At 36.0% G+C, this 16,260-nt stretch overlaps 1 protein-coding gene across 4 annotated transcripts in view; it reads left to right on the top strand.

Moving 5' to 3' along the window:
• Positions 1–16,260, top strand: part of LOC127064909 (zwei Ig domain protein zig-8-like) — a 141,557-nt gene that overhangs the window by 123,134 nt on the left and 2,163 nt on the right. For all 4 annotated transcript variants that reach the window (XM_050996569.1, XM_050996567.1, XM_050996568.1 and 1 more), the window contains 3 exons: positions 2,501–2,720; positions 7,431–7,614; positions 14,277–14,419. In XM_050996569.1, coding sequence (XP_050852526.1) covers positions 2,501–2,720; positions 7,431–7,614; positions 14,277–14,419 — 547 coding nt within the window. The remainder of the gene's footprint in view (positions 1–2,500; positions 2,721–7,430; positions 7,615–14,276; positions 14,420–16,260) is intronic.

Genomic DNA, 16,260 nt, shown 5'->3' with positions numbered 1-16,260 from the left:
ATAATACTAATTACGGTCGCTACTAACCTACTGATCGAAGAAATCGCTTTCTCATCGTGTTTCTACAGTAATAGGAGCGTGTCAATTTCAAATCGGATACACTTATCGTATCAGTTTTTATCGGTATAAACATTTATTTATACGGTTTCTTTCACGAGTACTATTAAAAAAAGTATCCTACGAATACATAGTGCTAGAGAATCACATTGTTATTCATTTATAAATAGATAATTAATTTATCAATGTTAACAAACATTGCATTTCTAGATATAATCTATACGTTCATATAACGTTAAACTAAAAAAAGTATCTCTATAGATCTACAAGTAAAAAAAAAAAGATTTTTTAAGAATCATTGAAACGAAAAAGCGTAGCCAACCACGAAGCTCGTTTTCCAAGTACGAGGGAAATGTTTTAAAAGACTCGTGTTCTCGCATCACTAGTGTAACTTTCGACGATAATTTACATAATTTGGTAATTACGGCTACGCGATATGTTCGGTATATATCAAAGAGTTACCGCTTTTACTGCTAATGGTTATGATCCTCTCGAACGTACCCACTCGCCCGTTCGAAATGCTAAAACGTTGAGAAACCCTGAACCACCATCGCTATCACCTCGTTCGGTTATGAATATATCCTGAAAACGATGCACTTTGCTAAACTCTGACCTCTCACTCTCTTCTTCTATGTCTCTCTCTCTCTCTCTCTCTCTCTCTCTCTCTCTCTCTCTCTCTCTCTCTCTCTCTCTCTCTCTCTCTCTCTTTGCCTGTCACATTTCAGAGGAATATGGACTATTAATATCATTGCTGTTGCTATTACTACTAACGACGACATGCTAACGATATTATCCACACGCGATTATCTTCGGCGTATAATTAATTAAAGATCCATAGAAGATCACATTTATTATATGCGTAACATTTGTAGGAATAAATTCCCGAAATACGAGACTCATTTCGACTTTTCCAAATCAGACACGTAGGTATAGACGTACCGTAAAACAATCGGTCACGATCGTAAAATTAAAACGTTTTTACGATTTCAAACTTCCATATGAAATAATTGATGGATAATGAATAACGGATGTTGGATGGGAATGATGGATAGAGCGTAAAAAGTCGTGCGTTTTGCGGCTATTATATGCCGGGAGTATCGTTAAACGATTTGCCCGTAGATAGGTATATGCGATTTTAAAAGGTCCCTTCAATTTTCTCTATATTCGAGGATCTGTTACGGTGAATATGTTTTTAATTGGACGACGTTTCTCCTCCGACAATTTATATATATATATATATATATATATATATATATATATATAATTGAAATAATATATATATAATAATATATAATAAATTATATTAATTTTGTATGTATTAATAATCTATATATAATTGGGATATCTAGAAAATATCTGCGCGTAATATTATATAAAAGAAAAAAAAAAAGAAAAAGAATATCCTGCATTTCATATAGATGAAAATCTCTCATATTATTCTAGGATATATTCTACGATGAAAATTCTACATCCATTGTTTGTCATTCGTTACCATAGATCAATCATATTAAACAAAGGACAATAGAAAAGCATTGAAGGTCTTTCGTATTGATCATAGAAACGAGTTTTTCGATAGTTATTTTATGGGATGACAGAAAGGTGAAAAGAGAGGTAGCAGCGATTACAAGGTGTAACCTGCGTGGAACGTGTGTGGCTATACACAACGCACGAATCTCGGTTGGGGAGATAATACCTGTATACCTCGTAGATATCCATGTAGAAGATGTACGATATCGCGTGCATTTAATGGAGTTACTCGGAAACACACTATCCAATTCCAATTACGCGGATAAACTGCATACTCCGTCCTACGCTTTCGCCCAACGTTCTCTGCCTCTCTCTCTCTCTCTCTCTCTCTCTCTCTCTCTCTATCTATCTATCTCTCTATTTCTCTTTCTCTCTCTATCTCTATCTCTTTCATTTTCCATCTCTCTCTAACGCGACACCTTCCAATCGGCTTGTTCTCTATTCTCCCTGCAGCATCCAACTAAAGTTTCAAGCACGCTCGAAATTATACTTTTTCCAATCGAATGTTACAGATCGTACTTAAAAAGAATACTACGGCTATATATTTTCATAGTGACATATCATATTTTTTATTGAGAGAAGAAGGAAGAGACAGAGATAATATATATATGTGTGTGTGTGTGTGTGTGTGTGTGTGTGTGTGTGTATGTATATTATATACGAATGCACGTATGCACATATGCTAGAAGTTCTCAAAAATATCGATTCCAATCGTTCGAAGAACATCAACGACGCTTTACGCACCTGTTGATATTTTCACCTACTATCTATTTGCTTGGTTACAGCCTTGATATTTTATGTATTGTAGAATTCCACTTTTGTCCTTTATCAATTTTAAAAAGAATTCTAGAATATTCAAAATATCGATGTTTTCATATAATAAGTATATAAAATAAAACTTTTATCTTGTTCATAGGTATCTTGGGTAAGGAGACAGGAAAACAGTGAAAAAATGAATTTGTTGACTGTCGGCCATCTCACGTACACCGGTGACCCAAGATACACCATCGTGTTTCAGTATCCAGACAATTGGCGTTTAGAAATCAAACGCGTCAATAGCAGTGATGAGGGTCAGTACGAATGTCAGATCAGCACTCATCCGCCCAAGTTTATTCGCATAAATTTACACATCAACGGTAAGTCTTTCGTAACATCCTTCGAAATGATAGCCATGTTCCTAGAGAATAATATGTGCCTAGATAACGCTTACCTACATATATACGTACGTAGAATATTTTATTTGCAATTACTCGAGTGAATATAACGCAAACGAGTTCTTTGATGATGATTCGAAACGCTGAGTGTATCATATATCGGGTTTCAGTTAAATGTAATTAAAGGTAACTTTGAACGTGTTTATTGTTTTTACATTTTCCTTTGTGTCGACGATATCCGTATGCACATACGTATGTATATAATCAGCGAAAGTTTCATAGTACTTGAACCCCCTTTGATAAACTTACAATTCCATTCCATACCCTATTTCATTTTCTACCAGATAGAAATTGTATTCATTCTATTTTCTTCTCGAGCAGTTCTCTTTTCGTGTATTTTTATCGTTTTTCAACGATAACAATGTTTCTCTCGCGAATAAGCTCTGTGGGACATTTCGTTGGAGCTTCTTTCTTTTATACGCCGATTACCATGCTCATTACTGTACAGTGCTACTACGGTTTAGAAAGCCGTTCAAGTCGTTCAGAACAATTTTCGTACGAAAACGGTATGATCCTTAATGCGTAACAATTTTTCGCTAGAATCGTTCATTTTAAGAGGAATTTCGAATAAGAGACTTTCTAGATCAAACGTAATGAGATTATTCGATACAAAGGATTTCCCGATTATGGTAGGAACGTGCGCTTAATGTAAACTTCAATAAAAAATAAATTCTTCGTTTTTATTTCTTATGTTTATATTTCAAAATTAATTAAATTATGTTACGTTATTGTTAATAACAATTTTTGTATACTTCCATTGTAATTACATTCGATCGATGATCTCATTGCTCTTCGTAATTAATAATAAAAATGTCGAAAGTTCCATAGAAAGTTTGGAATAATATATATATATACATACACGAAAATAGCTAATCTAATTTCAGATACAAATGTTGGAGAATTTCATAAGGAGTAGTGGATCCATAAATTCCTAAGATATAGATAATCCAAATAAAAGAAATCCTTCGCTGATATTCGTATCCATTAGATTAGTAGGAGAGTAAAACGTAGAGGAAGAGAAAAGAATAGTGGAATGAAGGAGAATGGAAGAGAGCTCCGGTATTCCGCGAGCGATCGAACAAATTGGCTTCGTTCGCAAAGCCCTCGTGGTAGGAAGACCGGTTAGAAGGATAATTGAAGGCGAAGTGGCGTAGTTGAAATGGACGGGGAGTACTGGTGAGCCGACTATTCGATGAGACTGCGCGAACGAAAACGGAAGAAGTTGGTTTTGTCGATCCACGAAAGAGAAGTGGATAGGATTAATGTCTTCTGTCAAGCCGTACTGTACAATTCCGAGGATCCGTAAGAAAGTAGATAGCCAAGAATGGTCCTTAAACGTAACCGAAAAAGTGGACAGCTGCGGTGCCAATGAAAATTTCAATGCGATCTTCAAAGTTTTCAGAAGGTAGAACGTGACTTGTTAAGAACGCTTGTTAAGCAAAGTTAACTGGCATCGTCTAGAAAATGGCGAGAGATATTTTTTATTCGAGAGAAGCAATTTCAAAGGTGAAATATCGTCTGACTTGTGCGATTTCGAAGGAAAATTAACAGGATCGTTTAATTTTCATGGTAACAATCAGCCATAATGTCTTTTCGAAAAGATCTCTTAACTTTGGAATAGTACCTCGGCGAACGCTTAGCATCGAAGTTGGAAGTGATTAGGAACGATTTAACAGGATTATTCATTTCTCCAATTCGTCAAAACTAGTTGTGCGCGTTAATGTTTCGACCACCGGCCGTCGATATCCACTCAGGAATTTCAGTTTGCTCCAGTTTCCAACGGACCTATCGGGAAGTAACAAATACTTGTCGCGCTACCGACAAACCATCGAACAAACTCCTGTAACAACGTCACGCTCGTAAATTAATTCCGAGACATTCTGTAAGCGTCAAACTGCGGAACTAGCTTGGGAATTCTTTCTTTTCTTTTTTCTTCTTTGCTTACGATCATCTTTTTCTTCTATTTCCCGATGTAAAAAGGATTAAGCGAAACGTTTAAAATAATGTTCGGAAGTGTCACATTTCTTTTGCTTCCATCTTCTGAAAGTAAAGAAACAAATGTCAACGCCAGTAAATTTAATGGGCTGAGCCTTTACGATTTTTGAGATAAAAGTTTTGATTGAAAAACTTTAACCATAGTATTTCAGAGTATCGCTAATGAGCAAATCGAGAGATCATAATTTTTACTTACGAACGTATTTCACACGATAATGTATAAATTCGAAAGAGGTTTGCGGAAAAGTTCACGCTGAAACTTCTATAGGTTCTCTTCTCGAAGAAACTTCTCGATCGCCTGTTTCTATGTCTCTCATAGAAAGAAATTCTATCTATTCTATCTATTTTTACTCCACCTCGACGCGTTAATTTTTCAAGTCAGCGAATTAGACTAATTACAAAAGAAATATCTCTTCTCTGTTTGTTCACGTTCAAATATTCATATAACCTTGGAAAAATTGATGAAACAACGGTAAATATGTTTTTTATGATAGTCGTATATCTTTTCCTTCTTGTCCGCCCGATCGACAAAGTTAATTTCCTACTACGTAGTCGGTGCCAAGAAAAAGAAACTTTCATAACAGGTCGAGAGCTTAAACGTTTTGTTTTTTTAGAAAAGGGATTATGACACCTTCTTCATGAAGTTTCAGAAGATTCTTTCGTAACTTTCTTTCTCCCTTTCTCTCTCTCTCTCTCTCTCATTCAACTAGACGATATACTTTGAAAAATCCATTTCCCTGCTTATCTCACGGGAATATGCCACGAGTTCGTTCCAACGAGAAAATTTATATTATTAACTTTCTACAGTATTTGCGTAATGAAAAAATTATGTGCTTGAAAACTCTTCGTAACATCTATTTCTATTATTCAATGGAAGTACATTGACTGGACGAACATCTTCCTTCTTACAGGAGAAGAGAAAAAAAAAAGAAGAAATTGACTGTTATACTGTACTTATATGTCAAGAAAAATGATATAACTTATCAGATCAAATATTTCGTTCAGGTGTAATACGAAATCGATGAGCGTTTTCGTTATATCCACGAATTCGTTCAGACATGTTTAGCCGAAGGATTTGAGAAAGGATCCCGGTCAGATAATCTTCTCGAAACTACAGCATCCGTTGTCACTTATACATACCAAGAAGTAGAGGGGTCGTGTTCCCTTGTTGAACGAGCTGGCGAACGAACGAGGAGTAAGGGATCAGTGTATAATCCTAGACAGGAAGATATCCAACGAAAAAGAGGTAGCATCCGAATTGCTAAATTTATCTATACATCAATCTTTCAACGAACTTCTTTTACCTTTCGACAATTACAGCTTAGGAAATTTTTTTTACTATTAAAAGAGCATGTATATGAAATAAAAAATATCAAAGATTCTCTACTTGAACGAATCTTGATTTTCTTCTTGCGAAATTTCTTTGCAAATTCCTTCGATCAACACAGTTTGATCGAATGAAACTCTTCACACGTAGTTTTTACGAATATATCTTTTATATAATAACGTCCGAATGAAACAGAATCTTGTACGTTATACGGGTGAATAATCGAACGATTTATTACGTCTATTTCAACAAAAGATCACTTCTCGTCTAAATTTTTAGCCAATAAATCGATCTGCACGGAGCCGTCGCGTCTCTGATATTTTTGACGAATAATAACAGAGAAAGTAAAGTGGTAAGAGGTGGGAAAGAAAAAAGTTTTCGACGCGGTTTATACAATTCGTGGCACGGCAAACATCCTAAACGCTATGGCATCAACGAGAAGGAAAACGATCGAGAGCAGAAGTTTGGCAGGAGCAAAACATTTTTCACCTATTCATGAGCTCGAAAATATCACTCGAGAGCAGACGAGATCTATACTCAAAGCATTTTCCTTCTTCATGATTCTTTTCCTGTGGCCACAAACATATAGACGCATACATCTATGCATACGGCCCAACTTGAATATCTCTCTTTCTCTCTTTCTCTTTCATGCATACATTCGTAAACCCTGACTCTTTCGATCTCGTACCTGGAAGAGATCCAGAAAACAAGGATAGGGTGGAATCGTTTTGAAGCGTTGTATGCATATATAACTAACGGAGCCCGCAGCACTGTTAGTTATATATGCATACAAGCGCGTGGACAAGAGCGTTTTGTCATTATTTATTGGCCCTATAAAATAAAATACTCGTGGCTCAAGTCAGCCGTAATCCGATAGTGCTCTGAGTATTTGGGTCAAAAAAGAGAGAGAGAGAGAGAGAAAATTTGAAAATTATTTCGCTAAATGAAACGTCGAGATTTATTTTCAACGATAATTTATAATCTACGGCTTAACGATACTACGATAATACAAGTTTGAGTTTTAATCGCAAAAGTGCGAAAATGTATTTCCATAATGTGATCGTTTATTAATAAATTCTTATGAAAACGTTCGATGGTAGAAGAGATTTTGAGGCACGAATCGAAGCTCGATGCAACTTCATTTATTATTTATCATATCCAATGTATTTATATCGTAGATATTTATTAGAGATAAATATTGATACCTCAAATAAACAATATAAATAAATGACAATGCTCTTTGTTTCCATTCGAAAGATCTTGACAACGTTTAGGTAATCGCATCTTGAATTCGTTTCATCCCATTTCAGCGCCATCCGTCCAAATAGTGGACGCCGCGGGTCAACCGCTAAGGGACAAATACTACGAGGCGGATAGCACCATCGAACTGCTATGCGTCGTGCGTCACATAGCGATGCAGGTCCAGTACAGTGTCGTCCAATGGCTCCATGGTAATCGAACTCTGAACTACGACACAACGAGAGGTGGTATCAGGTTGGTCAAACATTCAAAATAATATATCAGTTCTAATCCGAACGCTTTGCGAATAATTCTTTCGATCGATTTTAACATTATTTTTAATTAGCTCTTATGTTAATTTGCGAATTGTTTATACTTAATGAGGAATTGCTTCCAAGGAAAAAGGGGAGTTGAAAAGAATTATAATATAGAGACTTTGCAAAAATCTTGCTGGTAAAAAGGTAAGGTTTTTTTCCAACTAAAAGATTATATAAAAAATATAAGAAACAACGAGTCTCTTAAGAAATGACTTATCCAATTCATTAATTGGCTAAAGTAATTCCATTAATTATCGAATATTACGAGTATTCCATCGAAACGTCATTGTTCGCTATCCAACAACTATATACGATGCACTCAGCTTTTGAGATAATTATTCTTTATTCTCGACAATACGCGCGTCGTTTCTTTTTCTTCTTCGAGTCTTCTCTTTACTTCCAACTCGGAGCCTCAGTCGATGTAAATATTAAAGAACATTTTAACAATTAAAGGGAACATTATCATTCGACCAACATTTTAATGAGATTTCTTTGGGAAAGAATGAAGAAAGGTAGATGACTCGCGAAACGTCTGGATAGCAATTTTCTCAATTAGAAGTGCTCCAGAAAGAGTAGGACAATTTTACTATTCGAAAATAAAAGGAAAATGGGATTAGACGATCAAAAGTCCTGGCACTTCTCTCTCTCTCTCTCTCTCTCTCTCTCTCTGTCTCTCTGTCTCTCTATTTCATAAAGACATTTTTAATACGTTGCTACGCTTTCATAACTCGATTCGATAAGGTCGAGTTTTAACCAAGTAATAGCAAGGCGTAAGAATTCATTATTCCAGTTGGTCTCGGTATAAATGCCGAGCTCTCAGCATCCGTAACTCCTACTCTTAGTTCTGTGAATAAAGTTCAAACTCGCTCGAAGCAATGGTCGAGAACATTCAAGCTCGTAAAATAAGAAAATTTCTGGCAATACCTCTGGGTTAAGAATCCATGAACAACGACGATGATTTTCGTCGAAATCGAAGGCGATACGATGAAGAAAACGCGTAAGAAACTGAATTCTCTAGGCAGGACTTATCCGCGAACAAAATAAGCTTGAAACACTAAAACTAAAGCAATTTAAACTTTCCATCGTTGTCACCTTTCGAAACTCCATTTAAATGGTGCAACGTTAATTTTGTAACCGCTTGTATACTCACCACAATTGCTACGCGACGAGATACATACAATATAACTTCTAGTATGAACGTATATGTCGCCATGTTTTTCTTTCTATTAGTTAGGAGCGAGTTCGAATGTTTCTGTTCGAGTTACAAAATTGGTCCTTTAATTACCGACATACATTATACTCGTTTTATACCAGAGTTAAAATTATACAAATACTCGAGCGAACGCTTGCGGGAAAATAATGAAAGCCAAAATATGTCCTTCCATCCTGCGAATGAACTATTATTTGCAATGTATTTGTAGTTTGGAAAATTATTTAATGAAACATGGATAGTCGCTTTGAATTTGTTATTGCCTTTATATTATATTCAACTCCATTTTGTATGTGGCTATATAATTAATTCAGTATTCTCCAGTGCTATTAAATAAATCTGTAATGGTGCTTTTGTTTTATAAGTTACACTTAATTTATACATCATTAATGTAACGAACCCACATTTTACGAAAAGAATCGAATATAGCGAATATATAACTACGAACGGTTACTGCAAAAGGGTAACTTTGGTATACCACTAGAATGTAAAGGGAGATCGAGTTATCGTCTTTACAAGGAAAGTTATAATCCAACTTCAACTATTCGTGATGTGCCTTTCGCAAAGCGACACCTCACGTTTTCCCATGGTACGTTGATCCATGCTAAGTAAACCTTGGCGTACTTGAAAATAGATAGAACTGCCAGAGGGAGAGAAAGAGAAAGAGACAAAAAAAAGAGAGAGAGAAGAAGAGAACGAAAAAAAGATAATCGTGAAATTGTTTCTAACGATGAATCGAAAATAAAGTTGAAAATACGAAGACTTAAGAAACGAGACGGAAAAAGATAGAGACAGAATGTAAGATCTTCTTGGATTGAAAATGTTGAGCATCGGTTCGTAGACCATTACGAAGAGTAAACTCGATGCCACCATCGTAGACATTGCTAGCGGTAAATGGAATTAGTTTCCTGTGCTCTTTGTACATATCAAGGTGTATACACGGAAAGTCTCCTCTTACCTGAAGAGATAGAGCATGAAGGGAGAAGAAGGAAAATAAGTTACTACCTTCTCTCCATCATTCTCTTTCTCGCTCGATCTCTTGTTACTGCAATATCTATTCGTCTTCTTTTTTCGTCATCGTAAAATTACCACGTGGTACACGTGGTCGCATAAACAAGCGACTAACGTCGCTTAATATTTTCCCCGTAAGCTCCTTCCGATAAAGAAGATAACAAGAATGGGAAAGAAAGAAAGAGAGAGAGAGAGAGAGAGAGAGAAAGAGAGAGAGAAAGAGAGGAGGACACTATTATATAGAAAGAAAAAGACGGAGACACTATTACCTTCGTCGGGTAAGAAATTAGAGCCGACAAGTGCTGATTTAACGAGCACTCGAAGCTGTTTAGTACGCCGACCTCCGGCATTTCCATGACATTATGGAGTAGAGTAATGAGAAAAGCGATGATAAAAGTGATAAAAGTGACGGTAGAGACGCATCGTCATCAACGGTTTAACGATCGGCGATAAAGCTAGTAAATTTGGTAATTTCGTTTGGTGGTTAAAGTCAGGAAAGCTTCGTTTCGTATATAAAAATTAGAAAAAAGGAAAGAGAGAAAAAGAAGAGAAGGAAATATCTATGTATGTCGACCGATAGAGATTAATCGATGCGTGATATATGGTTCCGTCTATGGAGATAGGAAATAGGGCACGATGATAAAATGAAAGAGAACGGAAAGAGATTCGACGATCGTCAAATCGCGCGGATATTAAATCCATCGGAAATTTGGCATCGAAAAGAAATTTGCATACGAACGCAAAGACTGAAATTTGAACTGAATTACTTCGTCATTACTGTTCGAGAAAGGGAGCTGGAAAAAAGGAAGAGATCAATTTAGTTTTTTCCTCTCGAAGAGGCAAATTGCTAAGAATGATTACAATCAGCTCTGGAGTGTATCGTCGTGAAGAAGAAGAAAAAAAAAGAAAAAAGAAGAAAAAAGAAATGGTGGAATAAAAAGTTCACGAGAACTAACCGAATAAACCAACATAATCTATCGATTAGCAAGCGCGTGTAGAGATAATCAAACTGTATTTAATCGTACGTTCGAGAATTCATTTAATTAATGATCATATAATCGAAATTTCATTCAGATTGTTGTTCGGATAATGGATTTTCAAGCACATTAGGAAATTAGTTAGGAAAGAATACATTTTATAATGATGTTTATCGGCGTGACTAAAATGTATATTTACTGCCTATAAACTTCTTCTATCACAATTTGATCTTTTTATCTCTTTCTATTAACTGTACTAACTGTAATCACAGAAACGGTAATAACCAGTACCTAATCAAATCGTATAAAAGTCCTAAATCGATCCTAATTCATCAACGTGTCATGTACGATACGATGGTTCGAACACGGATATAAGAGGAAAAAAGTTTCACATTTTTTTCCAATATCAACGATTACACGCCCCTATTATTAGCAACGATCGATCAAGATAAAAGCTTGCGACTCACTTCGCGGTTATTAACCGTGACGGCAAGAGGATGGATTTGTACGGAAAAAAGAAAACGGATGAAATTCTTATGATCATCGAACCTTGACCGAGCAGGAAAGCTTTGAAAGAAAAGCTTTTTTATCAAATATAATAAAATTAAAGTATTTCGATCATTAACGCTGAACACACTAGACATCAAAATTATTTCTAAACAATCTCCATTTTACTTACATGAAATTATTATTATTAAATAGGTACAACGAAAGATTCTACAATTATAATAATAAATATAAACCTTACTCCTTAATATTTCATTACAATTCCAACGGGAAAGTTCAAAAAGGTAAAATTGATCGTTCGAAGATGTCTTCAATTCAAACGCTACGTTCCTTAAATGAGTACCATTTTTCATCACGTTTAAACTGCACGCAAAGAGGAAGTATTTTCACTTCGAGAAGAGTAATCTCGTTATATACATGAAATAGATGTTCTCACTCGGTTCGCGACGCAATTAGCTCTACGCTCGGCTGCGAAATCAAATATATACGTCGTTGTATTAGCGTATGGGACGTGTTGGTGTACCTATGTCTATCGTCGAGCCCCTTCTGGATCAGCAAACAATTTTCTTGGGGACTTTTTATCGTTGCGAGATAACGAGCGGACGAATTGCAGCGCAGGAATTTTTTCAATTAAACTCATTCCCTCTCTCTCTCTCTCTCTCTCTTGTTCTCCGTACTTTCTGTATCTCTTTTTCTCTCTTTCAAGAGTTAGTACGAGGTAACCCCTTTATCCTACTTTTTCTTACTACGAGAGAATCGTTCTCCAACATTCGCGTGTGTTCAGTTAAACGGATAAACGTGAATCATGTCGAGAATCGTGGTGACTGCGATTAAGAGCTTACGTCGTACCCGAATCTGTAAGAAATAAGAGTTTTACTTTCTTTTTCTTTACTCTTTTTCCTTTTTTTTCCATTTCCTTCTCTATCTCATCCTTGTGAATAATTTTCATTCTAATGGAATCTTTTTATAAGTAATACAAAAAATGGGATTAACCGTATAGAACAATCGTCTTTGTCGTGACTTTACTGCTATCGTCGTTCACATCTTCTTTCTCTTCTTCCTTTTGCAAAGGAAAAATCATAAAGACCGTACCAGTAAAATATTTTTCACCAAAGAAATACGATCAAAATAGAATAGAAGTTCAGCCATCTTTTCATTCGCCTTTCCGAGTTTCCAAGAAAGCGTGCACGAACGGAAGACGGGCAGTCCCTTGAGGCCAACCTTCAACTTCTCCTTTCCTTCCCCCTCCCCCTCCTTTCTAACCTCCTACCACCATTCCTCCGAGAACCGCGGTTGTTAAATTGAAACCAGCAATTAACGTACTTCGAGGAAGAGGTCGTCGGCGCTATTCTTCTCCTCGAAAAGCAGAAGTAGAGACGCTTTCTAACGAGAAGAAGGAGACCTACTTAATGCCAGTGTCGCTTGCCCGCTTGAGAAACCGAGATACACCCACCTACGTTCGTCATTTTTTCTTTTTCTTTTTTTTCTTTTTTTTCTTTTTTAATTTTGCGCTGAGCTGCATCGATCCGCCGACGAGCGAAGGAAAAAGAAAGAAAGGAAAAAGGAAAAATTGGGCCGCGAATCCTTTCGCATTAATGTGTCTCGACGCAGCTATCGCATATTTCGTGTTTATGTTCATACTGGATAAACAGCATAACGTGAGACAGAGAGATAGAGAGAGAGAGAGAGAGAGAGAGATAGGGAATATTTTTATTTACGTTGAAATTTAAATAATTAGTAGGAAAGAATGATTAGTAGATTTTTTCGGATAATTATAAAAGGTAGACTTTATTTAAAAATTTGGTAATAAATTTTCACAAGTGATGATTAATTTTAGTTTATCCACTTTTATCAGCTCGTCCTTTGAATAGATACATGTACGAAGATACTGGATAATCATCAATTTCATGATATTCTAACATATCGAACTTTTTTCTACGTTATACGTTCAATAAAAAAATAGTTGTGCAACTACTTTTCTTCGAGATTTAATGAGTCTTTAAGATCAAATTAAAATATAAAATTGGACGAGGTTTTGTAATTATAGTTTGAAGAGAAAAAGGGAAAGAGAATATAGTATAATGGAGAACGTTGGATTGCATGCTCGTTGGTAGTAATGAGAAATTCGAGAAACTCTTCTCGTCTGAAATGTTTCCCATTCCACTAAAGGAACAAAGCAAAGAAGGACAATAACAAAACGAACGACTTTAAAAGCGTCTTACGTCTGATCGAATCGGCGAACATACCTTAAAAAGAACTTATATGCAAGGCAGTAAAACTTGCGTTTATATAAAGCAGAAATTCATGATATTTTAATTCTCATAAACGTCAGCAATAAAATGTTTGTCTTATCGTTTTAAAAAATTCAACGATATTTTAATTGCTAAACAGTCCACCCTTGTGTAAATTTATAACGCTTTGTCAACTGCGCATAATCTCCCGGTTCTTTTTAAATTCCGTAAATTAATTAATAATGCATTAAATCAAGTATACGTTACAGGGGAAGTACCGGTGCGTAATTTTAACTGGGACAGACAGATACAAGTTTACGTTTATTACAATGTTATTTAATTACAGCATATCCCTTTTAAATTACGCTTGTACATTATTAGGACCGTTGAATAAAAAGGAAAAAAAGAAAAATAAAAAAAGCAAGGAAAGATAATAAAAAGCAAGAAGAGATATTACAAAGAACGAACGCATTTTCAAAGCAATATTTTGTCCTACGATCGTACATGAAGGGACACTTTATCGCACATATATTATTCCGATTTCATTCGGGAAAACTCGTACGTACAAAGAGGAAGTTTCGTATATGTATATACATATATGTATATTTATATATGTATATACATACATCGAAATGAAAATTTCAACGAGTCACATTTGTTTTAGCGTGAAAACGGACCTAATGGAGGAAGGGGCCAACTCTACTCTCAGCATAGCGAGAGTCGGACCAGCGGACAGTGGTAACTACACGTGCATGCTCACCACCATGCCTGATCAGCCTGCAACGATTCATGTACATGTCCTGAATGGTGAGAATAAAATAGAATAAAATTTTATTCCTCGTCCCTCGACTAACTCTCATCCTCATTCAACCGCTACTCCTTTCCTCCTCACGGTGAATAACCGTCCACCAAAATACGATGTCGTCTCTCTCATCCCGATCGATAAGCACTCAAATATTCATACGAAGGAAGAGCAACGGGAAAGACCTCGATCCTACTGCCTATCGCTATACATAGATACATACCTATACATATACCTGACACACGTATGTACACTTTAGTCCACAGAGATCCGAATTTTTATTCTCACGGGAAAAAATTTCTGTATCCGATACCTTCCTATCGTTCGAGAGACATTCGGATAAAATTGAAAAGCGTAACTTTTGGATCAACGAGTGAATTCTTCATTTCTGATAAGATACGATAAGTACGTTTCGTCGTTGAAACGATTTTTTCAATTACTTACATTTTATGGTTACTTTTTCAATGAAAATTTAACCAACGTTGAATCTTCCTCTCACGGGAGAATATCTGCAATTTTTATATTTGCAATAATAAGAAAAGAAGGAAAACAATAAGAAGGAGAAAAAATATGAGAATTTTTATCTCGAAGATTATCAGGATGATTATCGTTAACGTAATTATCCTTCGCACGACTTCTTGTCGGCAGTCGACGATGCTATTTGAATACGTTTCTCGCTGATTCGAGAAAAAACTCGAGCCAACCACTCAACTCGTAATTTCTTCAAATGCATCCTCTCGAAAACGAACGTTTCGATAGAGACGGTTCTCGTCCTCGTCGGCACTCATCGTAAAACGCGATTACTTTGAGCGCATTGACACGATTAATTTCAATTTCGTGAACGTCCTTCGAGTAACTACTGCCGCGCCATTTTCGAGGAGTCTCTTTAAATTTCTACGCTATTTAATCGTATTCGTCCATCTTTTTGATTGCATCGTTACGATGAGACGACACGAAATCATGCTTTTCATCGATCTACTTATTCGGTAATCCAATACCATGCATCGTTTACCTTCCAATCAAAGATTTATCATTGTGTAATAGACGAGCAAATATAATAATCAAATAAAGTATACGAAAATAAAATAAATGGATTTTAACAACGACATGCATTGAATTTTCAAACGCATTTACTCTAGTCTCGCGAGCTTTCGACCGTCAATGTTTTAAAACGCAATTCGTTCTATTTCTTTACTCGAATTGAAGCACTAGCTTTGCGGAAGTGACGCATTCGTCACTGAAAGCCGCTACTCAATGTTCGTATATTCCTCTCTCTTCCTCTCTCTCTCTCTCTCTCTCTCTTCATCTCTCTTTCTATCTGTCTCTAAAAACACACAGAGAGACGCATAGAAAAAAGAAAAAAAACATGAGGAAGAGAGAGAAAAGGAAAGAGAGTGATAGAAAGAGAAAGAAAGAAAAAAAATTTCGATCGATCCTTCGGAACAAATCCTGGTGGAATAAAGTGAACACCATACCATGAGATAGATGTATAGATAATCCAACCATAATTCCATCAAGCCTCATCCACGTATCCTTTATGTTGCAGAGAAAGCGATATGTTGCTCCACTATAACTAGAAGCGCCATTGTTAACCGAGAAAGCATTCAACTATCGATACTTCCCTCGATGCTGATCGGAACATTGTCTCGATAAAGCTTCGCTCTTCTTTTTCCCTCTTCCATTCTATCCACTTCGAACACAATCTCGTTGCATTTTACACGAGTGGACAGACAAGTAGTCCCTCGAAATAATTTCGAAATATTTCGAGAGGAAAATTTATTTATATGTGTTTTATACGCGATGATCACGCGATGATAATAATATTGATACGATAAAAAAAAAGAGA

Source organism: Vespula vulgaris, chromosome 6 (assembly GCF_905475345.1).
Source record: "Vespula vulgaris chromosome 6, iyVesVulg1.1, whole genome shotgun sequence".
Taxonomy (NCBI): Eukaryota; Metazoa; Arthropoda; class Insecta; order Hymenoptera; family Vespidae; genus Vespula; species Vespula vulgaris.
This window is presented reverse-complemented; position numbering and strand designations above follow the sequence as displayed.